General features: G+C 41.0%; 1 protein-coding gene across 1 annotated transcript in view; it reads left to right on the top strand.

The window, feature by feature from the left end:
* Positions 1-25,300, top strand: part of LOC139753405 (recQ-mediated genome instability protein 1-like) — a 38,598-nt gene that overhangs the window by 10,414 nt on the left and 2,884 nt on the right. Inside the window, exons 3-8 of the mRNA XM_071669867.1 lie at positions 5,164-5,268; positions 6,841-6,966; positions 7,623-7,756; positions 10,436-10,613; positions 11,804-12,832; positions 15,185-15,310. Coding sequence (XP_071525968.1) covers positions 5,164-5,268; positions 6,841-6,966; positions 7,623-7,756; positions 10,436-10,613; positions 11,804-12,832; positions 15,185-15,310 — 1,698 coding nt within the window. The remainder of the gene's footprint in view (positions 1-5,163; positions 5,269-6,840; positions 6,967-7,622; positions 7,757-10,435; positions 10,614-11,803; positions 12,833-15,184; positions 15,311-25,300) is intronic.

Below are 25,300 nucleotides of genomic sequence, written 5' to 3' on the forward strand. Positions count from 1 at the left end.
GGAGGTGGAAAGATGGAGTGAAAAAGATTTTGGAAGAAGGGGCAAGTATGAAGTCATTGGGATGAGAGGCTTGGAAGTGAGTCATTCGCTGACGATACAGTGCTGGTGGTTGATTTGGGTGAGAAACTGTAGTAAGCTGGAACTTTGTTGGAAGTGGTGTGAAAGAGAAAGCTGTGAGTAAATGGGTGAATAAGAGCAAGGTTATAGGTACAGTAGGGTTAGGCAAGTCAACTGGGAGGTAAGTTTGAATGGAGAAAAACTGGAGGGAGTGAAGTGTTTTAGATATTTGGGAGTGGATTTGGCAGCGGATGGAACCATGGAAGCAGAAGTGAGTCACAGGGCTGGGGAGGGGATGAAAGTTCTGGGAGTGTTGAAAAATGTGTGGAAGGCAAGAACGTCATCTCGGAAAGCAAAAATGGGTATGTTTGAAGGAATGGTGGTTCCAACAATGTTATATTGTTGTGAGGCGTGGGCTATAGATAGAGTTGTGCGGAGGAGGGTGGATGTGTTGGAAATGAGATGTTTGAGGACAATATGTGGTGTGCGGTGGTTTGATTGAGTAAGTTATGAAAGGGTAAGAGAGATGTGGTAATAAAAAGAGTGTGGTTGAGAGAGCAGAAGAGGATGTTTTGAAGTAGTTTTGTCACATGGAGAGAATGAGTGAGGAAAGATTGACAAAGAGGATATATGTGTCAGAGGTGGAGGGAATGAGGAGAAGTGGGAGACCAAATTGGAGGTGGAAAGATGGAGTGAAAAAGATTTTGAATGATTGGGGCCTGAACATGCAGGAGGGTGAAAGGCATGCAAGGAATAGAGTGAATTGGAACGTTGTGGTATTCCGGGGTTGACGTGCTGTCAATGGATTGAACCAGGGCATGTGAAGCGTATGGGGTAAACCATGGAAAGTTGTGTGGGGCCTGGATGTGGAAAGGGAGCTGTGGTTTCGGTGCATTATACATGACAGCTAGAGACTGAGTGTGAACGAATGTGGCCTTTGTTGTCTTTTCCTAGCTCTACCTCATGCGCATACAGGGGAAGGGAGGGGTGTCATTTCATGTGTGGCAGGGTGGCAACAGTAATGAATAAAGGCAGCAAGTATGAATTATGTACATGTGTACATATGTATATATATATATATATGTGTATGTTGAAATGTATAAGTACGTATATGTGCGTGTGTAGATGTGTATGTATATACACGTGTATGGGGGTGGGTTGGGCCATTTTTTCGTCTGTTTCCTTGCGCTACCTCACTAACGCCGGAGACAGCGGCAAAGTATAATGAATAGATAAATACTGCATGTTTTTCACTTGTTACTAGAAATTTCATTATTTTTCAGCATTTGGGAGCATCTTTTAGGTGTAAAAATTCATTAGCCTCATAGATCTCTTGAAAATTATATAGATAACACATACTTTCTATTATTTCTGTAGACACCATGTAGTCAATCAAGCCTACAGTAATATAGGCAGTTAATAGTTTACTGTTTTAGGGTAGGGTAACCCATGCAGAACATATAATACACACCATGATCTTTGCACATATCCATAATTTCATTTATTTCATCCTTCTTATATATGTAGTTCTTTTGTTCATTTCTTCTTAACTTTGGGTTTCCTTTCTCTGTTTCAGTAATCTCATTTTGATACAGAATTTTAGAGTTGTCTCCTTTTATTTTTATCATGTTTATATCAGTTCAGTACTCCATGGCTTATCATCTTCTGTACTCCCCTCATAGCACAGAGTAAGGGTATAGAACCTGAAACTTATAGTTCTGGTCTAATTAAGTCGATCACTATCATCTGCTTATGTTCCCACACTCAAGTAGGGCGATGCATTTAGAATCTACCCTTCAAGATTTTCGTTACATATTCTCTTCATATTTTCACAGATTGAAGACCTGGAACTATCTGTTAAAACATTTTTATTGACATGACTGTTGTGTATAAAATGAAAAGTAGGCATGGGACTCTTCAATAATGATGATTAACAATTTATGTTAATATGTAAGCATATGTAAGATGTTCTGGAAGGAGGTAAATAAAGTGCGTAAGACAAGGGAGCAAATGGGAACTTCAGTGAAGGGCGCAAATGGGGAGGTGATAACAAGTAGTGGTGATGTGAGAAGGAGATGGAGTGAGTATTTTGAAGGTTTGTTGAATGTGTTTGATGATAGAGTGGCAGATATAGGGTGTTTTGGTCGAGGTGGTGTGCAAAGTGAGAGGGTTAGGGAAAATGATTTGGTAAACAGAGAAGAGGTAGTAAAAGCTTTGCGGAAGATGAAAGCCGGCAAGGCAGCAGGTTTGGATGGTATTGCAGTGGAATTTATTAAAAAAGGGGGTGACTGTATTGTTGACTGGTTGGTAAGGTTATTTAATGTATGTATGACTCACGGTGAGGTGCCTGAGGATTGGCGGAATGCGTGCATAGTGCCATTGTACAAAGGCAGAGGGGATAAGAGTGAGTGCTCAAATTACAGAGGTATAAGTTTGTTGAGTATTCCTGGTAAATTATATGGGAGGGTATTGATTGAGAGGGTGAAGGCATGTACAGATCATCAGATTGGGGAAGAGCAGTGTGGTTTCAGAAGTGGTAGAGGATGTGTGGATCAGGTGTTTGCTTTGAAGAATGTATGTGAGAAATACTTAGAAAAGCAAATGGATTTGTATGTAGCATTTATGGATCTGGAGAAGGCATATGATAGAGTTGATAGAGATGCTCTGCGGAAGGTATTAAGAATATATGGTGTGGGAGGCAAGTTGTTAGAAGCAGTGAAAAGTTTTTATCGAGGATGTAAGGCATGTGTACGTGTAGGAAGAGAGGAAAGTGATTGGTTCTCAGTGAATGTGGGTTTGCGGCAGGGGTGTGTGATGTCTCCATGGTTGTTTAATTTGTTTATGGATGGGGTTGTTAGGGAGGTGAATGCAAGAGTTTTGGAAAGAGGGGCAAGGATGAAGTCTGTTGGGGATGAGAGAGCTTGGGAAGTGAGTCAGTTGTTGTTCACTGATGATTCAGCGCTGATGGCTGATTCATGTGAGAAACTGCAGAAGCTGGTGACTGAGTTTGGTAAAGTGTGTGAAAGAAGAAAGTTAAGAGTAAATGTGAATAAGAGCAAGGTTATTAGGTGCAGTAGGGTTGAGGGTCAAGTCAATTGGGAGGTGAGTTTGAATGGAGAAAAACTGGAGGAAGTGAAGTGTTTTAGATATCTGGGAGTGGATCTGGCAGCGGATGGAACCATGGAAGCGGAAGTGGATCATAGGGTGGGGGAGGGGGCGAAAATTCTGGGAGCCTTGAAGAATGTGTGGAAGTCGAGAACATTATCTCGGAAAGCAAAAATGGGTATGTTTGAAGGAATAGTGGTTCCAACAATGTTGTATGGTTGCGAGGCGTGGGCTATGGATAGAGTTGTGCGCAGGAGGATAGATGTGCTGGAAATGAGATGTTTGAGGACAATGTGTGGTGTGAGGTGGTTTGATCGAGTAAGTAACGTAAGGGTAAGAGAGATGTGTGGAAATAAAAATAGCATGGTTGAGAGAGCAGAAGAGGGTGTTTTGAAATGGTTTGGGCACATGGAGAGAATGAGTGAGGAAAGATTGACCAAGAGGATATATGTGTCCGAGGTGGAGGGAATGAGGAGAAGAGGGAGACCAAATTGGAGGTGGAAAGATGGAGTGAAAAAGATTTTGTGTGATCGGGGCCTGAACATGCAGGAGGGTGAAAGGAGGGCAAGGAATAGAGTGAATTGGAGTGATGTGGTATACCGGGGTTGACGTGCTGTCAGTGGATTGAATCAGGGCATGTGAAGCGTCTGGGGTAAACCATGGAAAGCTGTGTAGGTATGTATATTTGCGTGTGTGGACGTATGTATATACATGTGTATGGGGGTGGGTTGGGCCATTTCTTTCGTCTGTCTCCTTGCGCTACCTCGCAAACGCGGGAGACAGCGACAAAAAAAAAAAAAAATGTAAGCAAGGGCTAAAAGGATACATCAAGCTATGAAAATAATAACTGACCATAGAGATGCAAAGCCATACAAAGAAATTCAAACAGCAACAGACCACTGGGTTCTTTTGAGGCTGTTTGTCGTTGTGGAAGATGCCAGAAACTCACAAATTAGTGTGGTAAGAATAGAAAGGCATGCAGTTGTCTCAAAGTGAAAAACCTGCAAATACTGAGGAAGCTCAAACTATATTTTGCATGAACTTGAAGCAAAATACTCATCAAGGATATTCCTGAATGCATCTATGGTACTGTTTTCATTTATTTGAAATGGTAAATCATTCCATATGTTAACAATCTTGTTGAAGAAAAGTACTTTGCCACATTCAAGGTAAAACTTTTTCCCTCAAGTTTGTACCTGTTACTATTGATGACATCAAATGAGTCAAGCTTTAAGTGGCTTGTTACAATGAGATTCTGAAAATCTTTAATAGTTTTGAATACCTGTATCAGATCATCTCTTAAGTTTCTCTTTTCTAAGCTGAATTATTTAGTTGGCCATCATGGGAATGGTTTCTGAGTCCCATGAGTTTTTCTTGTTTTCTTACTCTCCATTCTTTTGTTAGAAAAAAAAACTTTTCCATTTGGTGGTCCCCTAGGTTTGGTACCATGATCTGTGAATTGTAAGTTCTGGTTTTCTGGGAGATGGTAGGGAAATGACAGAAGCCCAGAAGCCACTGATTGGCTGAAAGCAAACCACATGTTAGTGAGCTAGGGCTTTGGTAATTTGAGTCAGAATTAACTGAAAAGAGTTGAGTGCTGCAGTCATCCTCACCAATTTATGGCAGTAGGTAAGAATCACAGCCCAATATTCTCTTAAGAGTATCTCATACTTGCTGGGTGCTGCCTTGGAGAGAGAAGGTTTTTTTCATTCTTCAAACTTTATATTTTCTATTTTTTCCCATTTGACAGCAGTCCAGACTGACCTTAGATAGACTCACTAGGTGGTGCTGGAGGTATGAATGTGAAAAGGAGAGACAAACACAAAACATATAATTACCAGAATTTTGTAAATCTTTTGCCAACTAATTTGTTAAAACTGCATGAACCAACATTTCCAAGTTTGGAAAGACTATAGAAATCTTGAAAACATTTGCTGTTTATTAGATATCAGTGTTTTCATGGATTTTTTGGCATATTATGACTTGTTTACTAATTACCAGGTGAACCAGGTTCGTGATGTGGGCCGTCCAGCATATGCTCAGCTGCAGAAGGTTCAGGGTGTAGACAGTGCTAATGCAGCTGTGTCGGCAGAACATTCACACCAGGTGAAAAGAAACAATTTTTTTATTAAGAATTCAAAACTGTATATTTGTAAATAAAGAACACTTTGTAGAATCTTTTAATTATCTCTTTTAATGCATTTAAAGGTGTTGCTGGATTCTACCTGCAGGTGGCTTCACTATGAGTGAAAAGTTTCCTTTGGCAAGGCTGTACCATCAACAGTTAACAGGAAGATGTATATTCTCTTTGAGGACTGTCTTACTTGGAAGGAGTCTATTGTTTCCATATTCTGAGTGGAGTGCAGCCATGAAGCTGCAGGAACTCCATAAAGGTCTAGAGCCAGGGAAGCCAAATAACAGATAAGGATGGATGTGGTGGAAATGAAATGTAGGAGGACAATATGTGATGTGAGCTGGGTTCTTCTGGTAAGGGATGACGGTGTAACATTGAGGTGTGGTATTAATTACAGTCTGCAAGAAATGATCAGGTTGTGCTGAAATGATCTGGATATTTGGAGAGTATGAATGAATAGAGACTGACTCAGAGGAATTATGCATCAGAAGTGTAGAGAACAAGAGGGGGTAAGACCAAGAAGGAGATGTAAGGAAGAAGTCATAGTCTTTTGTGTGCTGAAATGGTTTGGACATATTTAGGGATGACCAAAGAAAGACTTATTTAGAGGATCTATGTGTCAGAAGTGTAAAGAGCAAGAGGGAGGGGAAAGCTGAAAAGGAAGTGGATGGATGCAGTAAAAGAGGCTTTAGGGTTGTGAGGCCTGACCATATAGGAAGTTGAAGCATGCATGGGATAAGGTAAATTGGAGTGACATGTTCTATATGGGGCGATTTGTCATTTGTTGGTTGATCCAGTGCATATGAAGTGGTTAGTAGAAACCAATGAATGATCTGTGAGGCTTGGCTGTGGATGGTGCATATGGTCTCAATTCATCATCTTTGAGAGCTAGAGGATGGATATGAGCAAAAGAAGCTTTTGTTTCATCTTTTTGTGGCTTTACCTTGTTGAAGTGAGAAATGGCAAACTGGTGTGAAAAAGAAACTGTAAATTAAGCCTTTTCAAAGAACCAGGTATCTGCAATGCTTTAACATCAAATAGACCATGATTATATAAAAAGGGTTTAACCAGGCTCAAGTCTTTTGAAATAACCCTGTCAGGAAGTGGTCATGGTGCACCATAAGCTTTTATTCCTCTAAACTACTGCCTGCCTTTGTTGTGAACCATTCTTGTGTGTGAGATTATGAGGGTAGAGTGCATAAACATGCAAAGCATTACAGTTTAGTTCTGTGAGTGTTGTCCTAGGAGGATTCTCCAGTGTTTAAAGTAAGATTTCCAGATGTTTGTGAAGTCATTTTGTTAAATTTGCTAAAAAGTTCCTTTTTCTGCTTTACAAAATCATAATACATTATGATAAGGTAATTTTTTTCAATATTCTTTTAGCAAATTGCTCATAGATGTGATACATTATAGTATTAGAACTGATGCACTTATTCATGATACATTTTAGCAGCACAGTACAAGAAAATTATGCTATTCTGAATCATGTTTTGCTCTTTGACTCTATATAACCTGATATATTTGTGTACCTTCTTTCTGCATAGTCTTCTTGGGAGCCCAAGCCTTTAAGGATGTTGCTGATGCAGATGACTGATGGGACAAGTGTAGTGCAGGGAATGGAGTACACACTGATACCTAGTATTAGTATCAACCTCAAACCTGGCACAAAGGTATCAGTGATTACAGTTGCATCACATTAGTACTTTTTCTAGGATGATAATGGTTTGTAGTAGCTAAATTGCCTTTACACAAAACCTAATATTGAAAGGTAGTAGTGTTTGCAGGTATGAAGGCTGTTGAAAGAACTGGTATGACTACTTGTGGTAATGTTTGTAAATATTTTGTTTGGAATATACAAATGTGAATAGCATAGATGTTTAAGGATTAACTTTCATGGATTAAGCTGATTAACCACTCCTTTTAGCAAGAAAAAGCATTTGGGATATTGTTTAGTGAATAGAAAGTGGTGTTAGGAAATTTGATAACATACAGAGTGAAGAAGCTTGAAGTAGCTATGAAGTAGAGAAAGTCAGTAAAGTTTTTGTTAGTAGGTATTGACTTTGAGAGTGAATTGTATGAGAAGATAGAAAAAAGTCAGGTTGTGCAGAAGTATCAAAAATAGAATTAAAGACAGTGTGATGGAATACAGTGTAAGAAGGAAGCAAGTATGAGGAATAATGAAAAATGCTGTAAACTTCATATTTAGAGGAGTTAGCATTACTTTTTTGTGTAGAAGTGATTAGCATTTTATCACATACACAGCTTATCATATGTATGGAAATGATGTGGTTAATACATGGACAATTAATTGTTGATTCTGTGGCAGGTCATGTTATCAGGAACTATTCGTACTCGGCGTGGAATATTACTTCTAAGCCAGGAGCACATAACCATTTTAGGAGGGGAGATTGAATCCTTACTTATTTCAAATGCCATGGAAAATGTACTTGCTCGACATCTGTAAGTACACCAGCATTGTACCATATTTGTTGTTTAAGAATGTGGTTATTATACTTTGTCGCTGTCTCCCACGTTAGAAAGGTAGCGCAAGGAAACAGACGAAAGAATGGCCCAGCCCACCCACATACACATGTATATACATACACGTCCACACACGCACATATACATACCTATACATCTCAAATTATACATATATATATACACACACAGACATATACATATATACACATGTACATAATTCACACTGTCTGCCCTTATTCATTCCTGTCGCCACCCTGCCACACATGAAATGAAAAATCCCCTCCCCTTGCATGTGCGCGAGGTAGCTCTAGGAAAAGATTACAAAGGCCACATTCGTTCACACTCAGTCTCTAGCTGTAATATATAATGCACCGAAACCACAGCTCCCTTTCCACATCCAGGCCCCACAAAACTTTCCATGGTTTACCTCATGGTGAGGTGCCTGAGGATTGGAGGAATGCTTACATAATGCCATTGTACAAAGGCAAAGGGGATAAAAGTGAATGTTCCAATTACAGAGGTATAAGTTTGTTGAGTATTCCTGGGAAATTATATGGGAGGGTATTGATTGAGAGGGTGAAGGCATGTACAGAGCATCAGATTTGGGAAGAGCAGCGTGGTTTCAGAAGTGGTAGAGGATGTGTGGATCAGGTGTTTGCTTTGAAGAATGTATGGGAGAAATACTTAGAAAAGTAAATGGATTTGTATGTAGCATTTATGGATCTGGAGAAGGCATATGATAGAGTTGATAGAGATGCTCTGTGGAAGGTATTAAGAATATATGGTGTGTGGGCAAGTTGTTAGAAGCAGTGAAAAGGTTTTATTGAGGATGTAAGGCATGTGTACGTGTAGGAAGAGAGGAAAGTGATTGGTTCTCAGCAAATGTGGGTTTGCGGCAGGGGTGTGTGATGTCTCCATGGTTTTTTAATTTGTTTATGGACGGGGTTGTTAGGGAGGTGAATGCGAGAGTTTTCGAAAGAGGGGCAAGTATGCAGTCTGTTGTGGATGAGAGAGCTTGGGAAGTGAGTCAGTTGTTGTTCACTGATGATACAGCGCTGGTGGCTGATTTGTGTGAGAAACTGCAGAAGCTGGTGACTGAGTTTGGTAAAGTGTGTGAAAGAAGAAAGCTGAGAGTAAATGTGAATAAGAGCAAGGTTATTAGGTACAGTAGGGTTGAGGGACAAGTCAATTGGGAGGTAAGTTTGAATGGAGAAAAACTGGAGGAAGTGAAGTGTTTTAGATATCTGGAAGTGGATTTGGCAGCAGATGTAACCATGGAAGCGGAAGTGAATCATAGGGTGGGGGAGGGGGCGAAAGTTCTGGGAGCCTTGAAGAATGTGTGGAAGTCGAGAACATTATCTCGGAAAGCAAAAATGGGTTTGTTTGAAGGAATAGTGGTTCCAACAATGTTATATGGTTGCGAGGCATGGGCTATAGATAGAGTTGTGCGGAGGAGGGTGGATGTGCTGGAAATGAGATGTTTGAGGACAATATGTGGAGTGAGGTGGTTTGATCAAGTAAGTAATAATAGGGTTAGAGAGATGTGTGGTAATGAAAAGAGTGTGGTTGTGAGAGCAGAAGAGGGTGTTTTGAAATGGTTTGGTCACATGGAGAGAAAGAGTGAGGAAAGATTGACAAAGAGGATATATGTGTCAGAGGTGGAGGGAATGAGGAGAAGTGGGAGACCAAATTGGAGGTGGAAAGATGGAGTGAAAAAGATTTTGAGTGATTGGGGCCTGAACATGCAGGAGGGTGAAAGGCGTGCAAGGAATAGAGTGAATTGGAAAGATGTGGTGTACCGGGGTCGACGTGCCGTCAGTGGATTGAACCAGGGCGTGTGAAGCGTCTGGGGTAAACCATGGAAAGTTCTGTGGGGCCTGGATGTGGAAAGGGAGCTGTGGTTTCGGTGCATTATACATGACAGCTAGAGACTGAGTGTGAACGAATGTGGCCTTCGTTGTCTTTTCCTAGCGCTACCTCGCACACATGAGGGGGGAGGGGGATGGTATTCCATGTGTGGCGAGGTGGCGATGGGAATGAATAAAGGCAGACAGTGTGAATTGTGTGCATGGGTGTATATGTATGTGTCTGTGTGTGTGTATGTTTGTGTACATTGAGATGTATAGGTATGTATATTTGCGTGTGTGGACGTGTATGTATATACATGTGTATGGGGGTGGGTTGGGCCATTTCTTTCGTCTGTTTCCTTGCGCTACCTCGCAAATGCGGGAGACAGCGACAAAGCAAAATAAATAAAATATAAATAAATAATAAGAGTGATGATAATCATTAATGCTAATAGTTTTATACACAATTCCTACACCCACCTTAGCAAGGTAGAATCAGTAACTGATGAACATCATACCCATTTGCACACAACCACTCAAACTGTGAAGTACAATGCACCTAAAACAGCCAACCATCCACGTTGATGTAATTTATTTGCCTAATACATACCCCTTTCCCTCCTGAATCTCCTTAACTTGATACCCTAAAGTCTCTTTTATCTCATACCTCCATCTTATTGTCCCCCTCTCCTTTCCTTCCCGACTTCTGACTTGTAGAGCTTCTTAGTCTGAGTTGCTCTTGAGTGTAAGATGTGGTGCTCATCCATAGATAAGTTTTGTCCTTTTAATTAATGTGGAAATGTTTTAAAAGAGGCAGTGATGAAACTGAGCAGCCAAGACAGTATGAAGAAACAAATGCTACCCAGGCAACCCCAAGTCAGATCTCTCAGTATTATCCCTCTCAGATTAACTCAGCATCCAACAGATCTCAGGCTTCTCATCCACCAGGAAGAGGAGGGACACAGCCTTTGTCAGGTGTCAGGAACCTGGTAAGTACAGTTATGTACTTATAATACATGCATTGTTGATGTATAGAAATATTATTTACTCGTGGGCTTTATTTTTATTCTGGTTTCATTTTATTCATTAAGTGGCTTTGTAAAGAATTCTTGATGTGTTTTGTATATTTGTAGAATGCTGTAGCTATATACAGTATGCCTGTATTAACACAAATGGTTTAAATTTAGTAGGGTATTTCTGGACATGAATGGTCATTGGATTACTTATGCCATTTGATGTAAAGGGATTTCATTGGCTACATGATGTTTGTTTAATCTTGCTTATCCAATGTCCATACATTCATTCATGTATTATTTTAATTTCTCTTGGATATTGAGGCATATCAGAAAATAATCATGTCTTTCAGTGGAAACTTCAGCTCTTCTCCATCTTTTCGCTCTTACTTGAGATTGACTTAAATTCAGAATAATAGTTTTGTATAAAGTAATATACTGAGATAGTTTTCCTCAGAGTAATGTTGATAATGATAATAATGATAATATATTCCCAGGGACAGGGGAAAAAGAATACTTCTGTATCTCTTGCAAAAAGTAGAAGTTAACCAAGAGGGGTGGGAGTGGGTGGTTGGAAATCATCCCTTCCTTTCTTACTTTCCAAAAGAAGAAACAGAGCAAGGAGCCAAGTGAGATATTTTCCTTGTAAGGCTCAGTCATCTGTTCTTGTTGCTACCTCGCTAATGCAGGAAATGGCAAGCACATATGAAGGAAAATAACAGTAATGGTTAAATATAATGATAATAATCCTTTTCCATTTCTTTCATACTTGTTTGGAGTTACCTGCCTAAGTGCAGTAGTATCAGGAACAGATGACTGAGCCTTAGAGGAATAATATTTGCTCCTCTTCCTCCATACCTTCTTTCGGAAAGTAATAGAAAAGGAGTGGAAGATTTCACATTCCTATCTCTTATACTCACCTTCTGTAACTTTCAGTACAAGTATCTGCTGGCTACATGTATTTTATGATGGTCAGTGAGGTTAATCCTCACAGACACATCTCATTTTGCATGTTAAAACACTGTTTTAATCTCCTATTGTGTAAGTGTTCTCTAGATGTTCATAGGGCTCTGTTCAAAGGCAAGAAAAGCAAATTATATGATTATCCATGTTTTAATCCTGTTTCATTATTTGATAGATTTGTTCCTTTTTCTTTACCCTGACAGCCTGGTATCTCTGGACCTTCAGCCAACAACTTTGATGACATGGGTAATGATGACTTTCTTGATTCAGACTTTGAAGCTGCCTTGAACCAGATTGAGAGTCAGGCATCATCATGTGCTAAAAGCAACTCCTCACTGGTACCCTGCAACAGGTCTTCAAATGTTGTCTCTCGTACTAATAATGCCTGCCCTGAAATCTCTAGGAATGGAGTTGGCAACAGTTGTAGTAATGAGTTAGATAGAAAGAATTTGAGGTTAAATGCATTACAGAGCAATGCCATCTTGGTGGAAGAAATGGATGGTGGAATGAACACTGACAATGATTTTTTCAGTGATGATTTTGACGACGATATTCTACTGTCTGCAGAGGGCCAAGTTGATGAATCATATTCATCTTTGCAAGCTTCAACCTCAGCAAAAATAACATCTCAGTTGACCAGTAAAGATCCTGATGTGTCATCAAAATCTTTAAAGTTGTCGAGTGGCCCCTCTTCCCTGCCTCCAAACAATGAAAGTTGTCAGTTATTATTGAAAGAAAATGCTTCCTGCATAAAAACACCAACTCCAGTTTGTTCAATTATAGAACCAGAAGTTAATAGCATAAGTCAGTCTACAACACAAAATAATACCAACAGACCTCTTGCTGGGCAATCATGGATCAAGGATTCTCTTTCCAAGTCATCAAGTCAGGCACTAAGAGGCAAAAGACTGAAAAAATCAACACTTGTACAACACGATATTTGTGATGCGGATAACTTTAAGAAGGATTTTCTTCCCAAATCCAGTTGCCCAGCAACCCCCAATTCATTTATGGAGGAAACTCAGAGAATCATGAAAACATCTCCTTTAGACTCAAAGTTTAGATTGACATCTCCAAGGATTAGTAGTTTTAAAGAAATTGCTACTCCAGTTTCACAGGAAATGAACATGAAATATACTAGTGAAAAAACAAGAGATGTAGAAAAAAGGGCTAAACAAATGCCACCTTTTACTTACCTCTTCTTCCTCCCAGAGAAACCATCTGTACCACAGGTTTGTAATCCTGTATGTAAGGAGTGTGAATGATCACCTGTCCCTAAATGGCCAGGTTGTTAAAGAAAATGAATGCTTGAAATAAATTTGGTTAATTGTAGCATAAGTTGTCAGTTGCATTTAATCACACATAATATTCTTTGGTTTTTGATAGCTATATTGCATATATATATATATATACAGATGCTTCCTGACTTATGATGGTTTAACTTACGATTTTTCAACTTGACGATGGTGCAATAGCAATATGCATTCAGTAGAAACCATACTTCGAGTTTTGAATTTTGATCTTTTCGGCTAGCGATACAAGGTGCGATACTCTCTCGTGATGTTGCACAGTGGCAGTGAGCTGCAGCTTCCAGTGAGCTAAGTGATCATGAGTGTAAACAACCATTACTCTATGGTACACTGTGTTGCGAGCATTTTTTTTTTATTTTGTGTTTTTCATTCCATCATGTTTACAAAATGCCCATCTGTTTCTCAAGCCTCTGGTGAGAAGAAAAAGAGGAAGGAAATTATTGTTGAGATGAAATTAAAGATGATTGCCCAGCATGAAGTTATACCCAAGGCACCAATAAAGTTCACAGCAAAGAAACACTTTATTATAAGATAGGTTTTGTGTTTGCAGCAGGGGTGTGTGATGTCTCCATGGTTGTTTGATTTGTTTATGGATGGGGTTGTTAGGGAGATAAATGCAAAAGTTTTGGAAAGAGGGGCAAGTATGCAGTCTGTTGTGGATGAGAGAGCTTGGGAAGTGAGTCAGTTGTTGTTCGCTGATGATGCAGTGCTGGTGGCTGATTCGTGTGAGAAACTGCAGAAGCTGGTGACTGAGTTTGGTAAAGTGTGTGAAAGAAGAAAGCTGAGAGTAAATGTGAATAAGAGCAAGGTTATTAGGTACAGTAGGGTTGAGGGATAAGTCAATTGGGAGGTAAGTTTCAATGGAGAAAAACTGGAGGAAGTGAAGTGTTTTAGATATCTGGGAGTGGATTTGGCAGCGGGTGGAACCATGGAAGTGGAAGTGAATTATAGGGTGGGGGAGGGAGCGAAAGTTCTGGGAGCGTTGAAGAATGTATGGAAGTTGAGAACATTATCTCGGAAAGCAAAAATGGGTATGTTTGAAGGAATAGTGGTTCCAACAATGTTATATGGTTGCGAGGTGTGGGCTATAGATAGTTGTACAGAGGAGGGTGGATGTGCTGGAAATGAGATGTTTGAGGACAATATGTGGTGTGAGGTGGTTTGATCGAGTAAGTAATAATAGGGTAAGAGAGATGTGTGGTAATAAAAAGAGTGTGGTTGAGAGAGCAGAAGAGGGTGTTTTGAAATGGTTTGGTCACATGGAGAGAATGAGTGAGGAAAGATTGACCAAGAGGATATATGTGTCAGAGGTGGAGGGAACAAGGAGAGGTGGGAGACCAAATTGGAGGTGGAAAGATGGAGAGAAAAAGATTTTGAGTGATCTGGGCCTGAACATGCAGGAGGGTGTAAGGCGTGCAAGGAATAGAGTGAATTGGAACGATGCGGTATACCGGGGTTGACGTGCTGTCAATGGATTGAACTAGGGCATGTGAAGCGTCTGGGGTAAACCATGGAAAGCTCTGTGGGGCCTGGGTGTGGAAAGGGAGCTGTGGTTTCGGTGCATTATTACATGACAGCTAGAGACTGTGTGAACGAATGTGGCCTTTGTCGTCTTTTCCTAGCGCTGTTTCGCGCACATGAGGGGGGAGGGGGTTGTTATTTTATGTGTGGCGGGGTGGCAATGGGAATGAATAAAGGCAGACAGTATGAATTATGTATATGTGTATATATGTATATGTCTGTGTGGGTATATATATGTATACATTGAGATGTATAGGTATGTATATTTGCGTGTGTGGACGTGTATGTTTATACATGTGTATGTGGGTGGGTTGGGCCATTCTTTTGTGTGTTTCCTTGCGCTACCTCACTAACGTGGGAGACAGCGACAAAGCAAAATAAAGGTTTTGTGTTAGATGATTTTGTCCAACTGTAGGTTAATGTAAGTGTTCTAAAAATGTTCAAGATAGGCTGGCTAAGCTATGATGTTCAATAGGTCAGATGTACAGTATTAGATGTATTTTTGACATATTTTCAGCTTATGATGGGTTTATTGGAACGTAACCTCATTGTAAATTGAGGTGCGCCTGTAGATTTTTTCATTTGTTTTCATACACATTCACCATTTCCCATATTAGTGAGGTAGCATCAAGAACAGATGACTGATATATATTTTTTTTTTTTTTTTTTTTTTGCTTTGTCGCTGTCTCCTGCGTTTGCGAGGTATGTATATGTAAATATACTATGTTTGGAGAAACTTTTGTTTTCTTGCAGGAGTTTATTGTGAAGGGATTCATCATGACTTTGGTATCACGTTTGGAACAATCTGGAGGCCTTTGGAAACTTGCAGTCATAATTAATGATGGAACTGCCTCCCGGGAGGTCGACATTGATGACCTGGTATGTGGCAAATTTCTTGTAATATCCTTGTATCACAGGCATTACAGCATTTTTGCACTATGTGTATTGAGCTATGGAAACTCATTCTTCCTTTGCTACCTGCAGCATCAGTACGCTCATACAAGTGCTTTGAAAAAACTCATATAAACCTTGTAATAAACTTATGGAGAACAAAAAACAAGTGCACTGTTTTGATGGTGAAAATATTTGAAAAATATGATAGAGTTGGTTTCAGGAAGATTACATATTATATCTAAGAGATGGTTTTATAAAAGAGAAATATGTACCAAAAATTTAGGGAGTAAGAAGTAAAATATTATTGAAAGGTGTAATGAAAATGTTGACACAAATGAAACATATACAGCTAGTCACATGTCCGTATACTGGAAAATATAAGTTTATCAGTCAGCACCAAACTCTAGACTGGCTCAACAGTTGATGAATAGCATCCTCTGAAGTACATTCTTAAAACAGAAAACTTTCTTGTGGAAACACTACTACAAAATAGTGAATGTAGATTTTTTTTTTTTCATACTATTCGCCATTTCCCGCGATAGTGAGATAGCGTTAAGAACAGAGGACTGGGCCTTTGAGGGAATATCCTCACCTGGCCCCCTTCTCTGTTCCTTCTTTTGGAAAATTAAAAAAAAAAGAGAGGGGAGGATTTCCAGCCCCCCTGCTCCCTTCCCTTTTAGTCGCCTTCTACGATATGCCGGGAGAAGGCAACTAAAAGGGAAGGGAGCGGGGGGCTGGAAATCCTCCCCTCTCGTTTTTTTTTCATTACTTACTCGATCAAACCACCTCACACCACATATTGTCCTCAAATATCTCATTTCCAACTCATCCACCCTCCCCCACACAACCCTATCTATTGCCCATGCCTCACAACCGTATAACATTGTTGGAACCACTATTCCTTCAAACGTACCTATTTCTGCTCCCTGAGATAACGTTCTTGCCTTCCACACATTCTTCAACTCTCCCAGAACCTTCACTCCCTTCTCCACCCTGTGACTCACTTCCGCTTCCGTGGTTCCATCCGCTGCCAACTCCCCTCCCAGATATCTAAAACACTTCACTTCCTCCAGTTTTTCTCAATTGAAACTTACCTCCCAATTGACTTTACCCTCAACCCTACTGAAGCTAATAACCTTGCTCTTATTGACATTTACTCTCAGCTTTCTTCTTTCACACACTTTACCAAACTCAGTCACCAGCTTCTGCAGTTTCTCACCCGAATCAGCCACGAGCGCTGTATCATCAGCAAACAACAACTGACTCACTTCCCAATCCCTCTCATCCACAACAGAGTGCATACTTGCCCCTCACTATAAAACTCTTGCATTCACCTCCCTAACGACCCCATCCATAAACAAATTAAACAACAGTGGAGACATCATGCACCCCTGCTGCAAACTGACATTCACTGGGAACCAATCACTTTCCTCTCTTTCTGCTCGTACACATGCCTTACATCCTCGATAAAAACTTTTCACTGCTTCTTGGAACTTACCTCCCACACCATATACTTTTAATACCTTCCACAGAGCATCTTTATCAAGTCTATCATACTCCTCCAGATCCATAAATGCCACATACAAATCGATTTGTTTTTCTTGGTATTTCTGACATTAAGTAATGAAAAGGTAAGAGAGATGTGTGGTAATAAAAAGAGTATGGTTGAGAGAGCAAAAGAGGGTGTATTGAAATGGTTTGGTCACATGGAAAGAATGAGTGAAGAAAGATTGATAAAGAGGATATATGTGTCAGAGGTGGAGGGAACGAGGAGTAGTGGGAGACCAAATTGGAGGTGGAAGGGTGCAGTGAAAAAGATTTTGAGTGATCGGGGCCTGAACATGTAGGAGGGTGAAAGGCGTGCAAGGAATAGAGTGAATTGGAAAGATGTGGTATACCGGGGTCGATGTGCTGTCAGTGGATTGAACCAGGGCATGTGAAACGTCTGGGGGTAAACCATGGAAAGCTGTGTAGGTATGTATATTTGCGTGTGTGGACGTGTATGTATATACATGTGTATGGGGGTGGGTTGGGCCATTTCTTTCGCCTGTTTCCTTGTGCTACCTCACAAATGTGGGAGACAGCGACAAAGCAAAAAAAAAAAAAAAAAAAATATATATATATATATATATATATATATATATATATATATATATATATATATATATATATATATATATATAAGTTTGTTGAGTATTCCTGGTAAATTATATGGGATGGTATTGATTGAGAGGGTGAAGGCATGTACAGAGCATCAGATTGGGGAAGAGCAGTGTGGTTTCAGAAGTGGTAGAGGATGTGTGGATCAGGTGTTCGCTTTGAAGAATGTATGTGAGAAATACTTAGAAAAGCAAATGGATTTGTATGTAGCATTTATGGATCTGGAGAAGGCATATGATAGAGTTGATAGAGATGCTCTGTGGAAGGTATTAAGAATATATGGTGTGGGAGGAAAGCTGTTAGAAGCAGTGAAAAGTTTTTATCGAGGATGTAAGGCATGTGTACGTGTAGGAAGAGAGGAAAGTGATTGGTTCTCAGTGAATGTAGGTTTGCGGCAGGGGTGTGTGATGTCTCCATGGTTGTTTAATTTGTTTATGGATGGGGTTGTTAGGGAGGTAAATGCAAGAGTTTTGGAAAGAGGGGCAAGTATGAAGTCTGTTGGGGATGAGAGAGCTTGGGAAGTGAGTCAGTTGTTGTTCGCTGATGATACAGCGCTGGTGGCTGATTCATGTGAGAAACTGCAGAAGCTGGTGACTGAGTTTGGAAAAGTGTGTGGAAGAAGAAAGTTAAGAGTAAATGTGAATAAGAGCAAGGTTATTAGGTACAGTAGGGTTGAGGGTCAAGTCAATTGGGAGGTGAGTTTGAATGGAGAAAAACTGGAGGAAGTGAAGTGTTTTAGATATCTGGGAGTGGATCTGGCAGCGGATGGAACCATGGAAGCGGAAGTGGATCATAGGGTGGGGGAGGGGGCGAAAATCCTGGGGGCCTTGAAGAATGTGTGGAAGTCGAGAACATTATCTCGGAAAGCAAAAATGGGTATGTTTGAAGGAATAGTGGTTCCAACAATGTTGTATGGTTGCGAGGCGTGGGCTATGGATAGAGTTGTTCGCAGGAGGATGGATGTGCTGGAAATGAGATGTTTGAGGACAATGTGTGGTGTGAGGTGGTTTGATCGAGTAAGTAACGTAAGGGTAAGAGAGATGTGTGGAAATAAAAAGAGCGTGGTTGAGAGAGCAGAAGAGGGTGTTTTGAAATGGTTTGGGCACATGGAGAGAATGAGTGAGGAAAGATTGACCAAGAGGATATATGTGTCGGAGGTGGAGGGAACGAGGAGAAGAGGGAGACCAAATTGGAGGTGGAAAGATGGAGTGAAAAGGATTTTGTGTGATCGGGGCCTGAACATGCAGGAGGGTGAAAGGAGGGCAAGGAATAGAGTGAATTGGAGCGATGTGGTATACAGGGGTTGACGTGCTGTCAGTGGATTGAATCAAGGCATGTGAAGCGTCCGGGGTAAACCATGGAAAGCTGTGTAGGTATGTATATTTGCGTGTGTGGACGTGTGTATGTACATGTGTATGGGGGGGGGGTTGGGCCATTTCTTTCGTCTGTTTCCTTGCGCTACCTCGCAAACGCGGGAGACAGCGACGAGGTATAAAAAAAAAAAAAATATATATATATTCACATTTACTCTTAACTTTCTTCTTCCACACACTTTACCAAACTCAGTCACCAGCTTCTGCAGTTTCTCACATGAATCAGCCACCAGCGCTGTATCATCAGCGAACAACAACTGACTCACTTCCTAAGCTCTCTCATCCACAACAGACTTCATACTTGCCCCTCTTTCCAAAACTCTTGCATTTACCTCCCTAACAACCCCATCCATAAACAAATTAAACAACCATGGAGACATCACACACCCATGCCGCAAACCTACATTCACTGAGAACCAATCACTTTCCTCTCTTCCTACACGTACACATGCCTTACATCCTCGATAAAAACTTTTCACTGCTTCTAACAACTTTCCTCCCACACCATATATTCTTAATACCTTCCACAGAGCATCTCTATCAACTCTATCATATGCCTTCTCCAGATCCATAAATGCTACATACAAATCCATTTGCTTTTCTAAGTATTTCTCACATACATTCTTCAAAGCAAACACCTGATCCACACATCCTCTACCACTTCTGAAACCACACTGCTCTTCCCCAATCTGATGCTCTGTACATGCCTTCACCCTCTCAATCAATACCCTCCCATATAATTTACCAGGAATACTCAACAAACTTATACCTCTGTAATTTGAGCACTCACTCTTATCCCCTTTGCCTTTGTACAATGGCACTATGCACGCATTCCGCCAATCCTCAGGCACCTCACCATGAGTCATACATACATTAAATAACCTTACCAACCAGTCAACAATACAGTCACCCCATTTTTTAATAAATTCCACTGCAATACCATCCAAACCTGCTGCCTTGCCGGCTTTCATCTTCCGCAAAGCTTTCACTACCTCTTCTCTGTGAATAAGAGCAAGGTTATTAGGTACAGTAGGGTTGAGGGTCAAGTCAATTGGGAGGTGAGTTTGAATGGAGAAAAACTGGAGGAAGTGAAGTGTTTTAGATATCTGGGAGTGGATCTGGCAGCGGATGGAACCATGGAAGCGGAAGTGGATCATAGGGTAGGGGAGGGGGCGAAAATTCTGGGGGCCTTGAAGAATGTGTGGAAGTCGAGAACATTATCTCGGAAAGCAAAAATGGGTATGTATGAAGGAATAGTGGTTCCAACAATGTTGTATTGTTGCGAGGCGTGGGCTATGGATAGAGTTGTGCGCAGGAGGATGGATGTGCTGGAAATGAGATGTTTGAGGACAATGTGTGGTGTGAGGTGGTTTGATCGAGTGAGTAACGTAAGGGTAAGAGAGATGTGTGGAAATAAAAAGAGCGTGGTTGAGAGAGCAGAAGAGGGTGTTTTGAAGTGGTTTGGGCACATGGAGAGGATGAGTGAGGAAAGATTGACCAAGAGGATATATGTGTCGGAGGTGGAGGGAACAAGGAAAAGAGGGAGACCAAATTGGAGGTGGAAAGATGGAGTGAAAAAGATTTTGTGTGATCGGGGCCTGAACATGCAGGAGGGTGAAAGGAGGGCAAGGAATAGAGTGAATTGGAGCAATGTGGTATACCGGGGTTGACGTGCTGTCAGTGGATTGAATCAAGGCATGTGAAGCGTCTGGGGTAAGCCATGGAAAGCTGTGTAGGTATGTATATTTGCGTGTGTGGACGTATGTATATACATGTGTATGGGGGGGTTGGGCCATTTCTTTCGTCTGTTTCCTTGCGCTACCTCGCAAACGCGGGAGACAGCGACAAAGTATAATAAAATAAAATAATAAATACATATATATATATATATACCTGGTAAATTATATGGAAGGGTATTGATTAAGAGGGTGAAGGCATGTACAGAGCATCAGATTGGGGAAGAGCAGTGTGCTTTCAGAAGTTGTAAAGGATGTGTGGATCAGGTGTTTGCTTTGAAGAATGTATGTGAGAAATACTTAGAAAGGCAAATGGATTTGTATGTAGCATTTATGGATCTGGAGAAGGCATATGATAGAGTTGATAGAGATGCTCTGTGGAAGGTACTAAGAATATATGGTGTGGGAGGCAAGTTGTTAGGAGCAGTGAAAAGTTTTTATCGAGGATGTAAGGCATGTGTACATGTAGGAAGAGAGGAAAGTGATTGATTCTAAGTGAATGTAGGTTTGCGGCAGGGGTGTGTGATGTCTCCATGGTTGTTTAATTTGTTTATGGTTGGGGTTGTTAGGGAGGTGAATGCAAGACTTTTGGAAAGAGGGGCAAGTATGAAGTCTATTGGGGATGAGAGAGCTTGGGAAGTGAGTCAGTTGTTGTTCGCTGATGATACAGCGCTGGTGGCTGATTCACGTGAGAAACTGCAGAAGCTGGTGACTGAGTTTGGTAAAGTGTGTGAAAGAAGAAAGTTAAGGGTAAATGTGAATAAGAGCAAGGTTATTAGGAACAGTAGGGTTGAGGGTCAAGTCAATTGGGAGGTAAGTTTGAATGGAGAAAAACTGGAGGGAGTACAGTGTTTTAGATATCTGGGAGTGGATCTGGCAGTGGATGGAACCATGGAAGCGGAAGTGAATCATAGGGTGGGGGAGGGGGCGAAAATCCTGGGAGCCTTGAAGAATGTGTGGAAGTTGAGAACATTATCTCGGAAAGCAAAAATGGGTATGTTTGAAGAAATAGTGGTTCCAACAATGTTGTATGGTTGCGAGGCGTGGGCTATGGATAGAGTTGTGCGGAGGAGGGTGGATGTGCTGGAAATGAGATGTTTGAGGACAATATGTGGTGTGAGGCGGTTTGATCGAGTAAGTAATGTAAGGGTAAGTGAGATGTGTGGAAATAAAAAGAGCGTGGTTGAGAGAGCAGAAGAGGGTGTTTTGATATGGTTTGGGCATATGGAGAGAATGAGTGAGGAAAGATTGACCAAAAGGATATATGTGATGGAGGTGGAGGGAACGAGGAGAAGTGGGAGACCAAATTGGAGGTGGAAAGATGGAGTGAAAAAGATTTTGAGTGATCGGGGCCTGAACATGCAGGAGGGTGAAAGGCGGGCAAGGAATAGAGTGAATTGGATCGATGTGGTATACCGGGGTTGACGTGCTGTCAATGGATTGAATCAGGGCATGTGAAGCGTCTGGGTTAAACCATGGAAAGTTCTATTGGGCCTGGATGTGGAAAGGGAGCTGTGGTTTCGGGCATTATTGCATGACAGCTAGAGACTGAGTGTGAACGAATGGGGCCTTTGTTGTCTTTTCCTAGTGCTACCTCGCACACATGAGGGGGAGGGGATGTTATTCCATGTGTGGCGAGGTGGCGATGGGAATGAAGAAAGGCAGACAGTGTGAATTGTGTGCATATGTATATATGTATGTGTCTGTGTGTGTATATTTATGTGTACATTGAGATGTATGGGTATGTATATTTGCGTGTGTGGACGTGTATGTATATACATGTGTATGGGGGTGGGTTGGGCCATTTCTTTCGTCTGTTTCCTTGTGCTACCTCGCAAACGCTAGAGACAGCGACAAAGCAAAATAAATAAATAAATAGAATATATATATATATTATCCCTGGGGATAGGGGAGAAAGAATACTTCCCACGTATTCCCTGCGTGTCGTAGAAGGTGACTAAAAGGGGAGGGAGCGGGGGCTGGAAAACCTCCCCTTTTTTTTTTTTTTCAATTTTCCAAAAGAAGGAACAGAGAAGGGGGCCAGGTGAGGATATTCCCTCAGAGGCCCAGTCCTCTGTTCTTAACGCTACCTTGCTAATGCGGGAAATGGCGAATAGTTTGAAAGAGAAAAGAAAGATATATTTATATATAGGATAGGGGAGAAAGAATACTTCCCACGTATTCCCTGCATGTCGTAAAAGGCGACTAAAAGGGGAGGGAGCGGGGGGCTGGAAATCCTCCCCTCTCATTTTTAATTTTCCAAATGAAGGAACAGAGAAGGGGGCAAGTGAGGATATTCCCTCAAAGGCTCAGTCCTCTGTTCTTGACGCTACCTCGCTAACGCGGGAAATGGCTAATAGTATGAAAAATATACATATATATATATATATATATATATATATTTTTTTTTTTTTTTTTTGTTTGTTGCTGTCTCCCGCGTTTGCGAGGTAGCACAAGGAAACAGACGAAAGAAATGGCCCAACCCACCCCCATACACATGTATATACATACGTCCACACACGCAAATATACATACCTACACAGCTTTCCATGGTTTACCCCAGACGCTTCACATGCCCTGATTCAATCCACTGACAGCACGTCAACCGTGGTATACCACATCGATCCAATTCACTCTATTCCTTGCCCTCCTTTCACCCTCCTGCATGTTCAGGCCCCGATCACACAAAATCTTTTTCACTCCATCTTTCCACCTCCAATTTGGTCTCCCACTTCTCCTCGTTCCCTCCACCTCCGACACATATATCCTCTTGGCCAATCTTTCCTCACTCATTCTCTCCATGTGCCCAAACCATTTCAAAACACCCTCTTCTGCTCTCTCAACCACGCTCTTTTTATTTCCACACATCTCCCTTACCCTTACGTTACTTACTCGATCAAACCACCTCACACCACACATTGTCCTCAAACATCTCATTTCCAGCACATCCATCCTCCTGCACACAACTCTATCCATAGCCCACGCCTCGCAACCATACAACATTGTTGGAACCACTATTCCTTCAAACATACCCATTTTTGCTTTCCGAGATAATGTTCTCGACTTCCACACATTCTTCAAGGCTCCCAGAATTTTCGCCCCCTCCCCCACCCTATGATCCACTTCCGCTTCCATGGTTCCATCCGCTGCCAGATCCACTCCCAGATATCTAAAACACTTTACCTCCTCCAGTTTTTCTCCATTCAAACTTACCTCCCAATTGACTTGACCCTCAACCCTACTGTAACTAATAACCTTGCTCTTATTCACATTTACTCTTAACTTTCTTCTTCCACACACTTTACCAAACTCAGTCACCAGCTTCTGCAGTTTCTCACATGAATCAGCCACCAGCACTGTATCATCAGCAAATAACAACTGACTCACTTCCCAAGCTCTCTCATCCCCAACAGACTTCATACTTGCCCCTCTTTCGAAAACTCTTGCATTCACCTCCCTAACAACCCCATCCATAAACAAATTAAACAACCATGGAGACATCACACACCCCTGCCGCAAACCTACATTCACTGAGAACCAATCACTTTCCTCTCTTCCTACACGTACACATGCCTTACATCCTCGATAAAAACTTTTCTCTGCTTCTAACAACTTGCCTCCCACACCATATATTCTTAATACCTTCCACAGAGCATCTCTATCAACTCTGTCATATGCCTTCTCCAGATCCATAAATGCTACATACAAATCCATTTGCTTTTCTAAGTATTTCTCCCATACATTCTTCAAAGCAAACACCTGATCCACACATCCTCTACCACTTCTGAAACCACACTGCTCTTCCCCAATCTGATGCTCTGTACATGCCTTCACCCTCTCAATCAATACCCTCCCATATAATTTACCAGGAATACTCAACAAACTTATACCTCTGTAATTTGAGCACTCACTCTTATCCCCTTTGCCTTTGTACAGTGGCACTATGCACGCATTCCGCCAATCCTCAGGCACCTCACCATGAGTCATACATACATTAAGTAACCTTACCAACCAGTCAACAATACAGTCATCCCCTTTTTTAATAGATTCCACTGCAATACCATCTAAACCTGCTACCTTGCCAGCTTTCATCTTCCGCAAAGCTTTTACTATCTCTTCTCTGTTTACCAAATCATTTTCCCTAACCCTCTCACTTTGCACACCACCTCAACCAAAACACCCTATATCTGCCACTCTATCTTCAAACACATTCAACAAACCTTCAAAATACTCACTCCATCTCCTTCTCACATCACCACTACTTGTTATCACCTCCCCGTTAGCCCCCTTCTCTGAAGTTCCCATTTGCTCCCTTGTCTTACGCACAGTATGGCACAGTAATAAATGCTTAAGAAGGAAAAGACAGATAACGTACCCTAACTTGCGGATTACATGTTGACCTGGCGTATTTGTTCACTGACTTTTTCTGTTAAAAATTTTGATATAGGCAAATATCTGCAATATAAGTCAACTCCCTAACATTGAACAAACTGTCAATGAGACTTACAATGCTTATCCATCATTTCAGCTTTTATTTGTAATAGAATCTTATATATTTTGAAAAAGGTAAATATTTAAAAGTAATAATAAATGTTACTTTAATACTATTATATTTATATTTGTAAGTGATAGAAATCTGAGGTACAACTTTTCGGAAAGTCGTAAAGATGTATATAAACATTTCTGTCACTTGTAATATCTATCTG

The sequence above is a fragment of the Panulirus ornatus genome, chromosome 14 (genome assembly GCF_036320965.1).
Source record: "Panulirus ornatus isolate Po-2019 chromosome 14, ASM3632096v1, whole genome shotgun sequence".
NCBI lineage: Eukaryota > Metazoa > Arthropoda > Malacostraca > Decapoda > Palinuridae > Panulirus > Panulirus ornatus.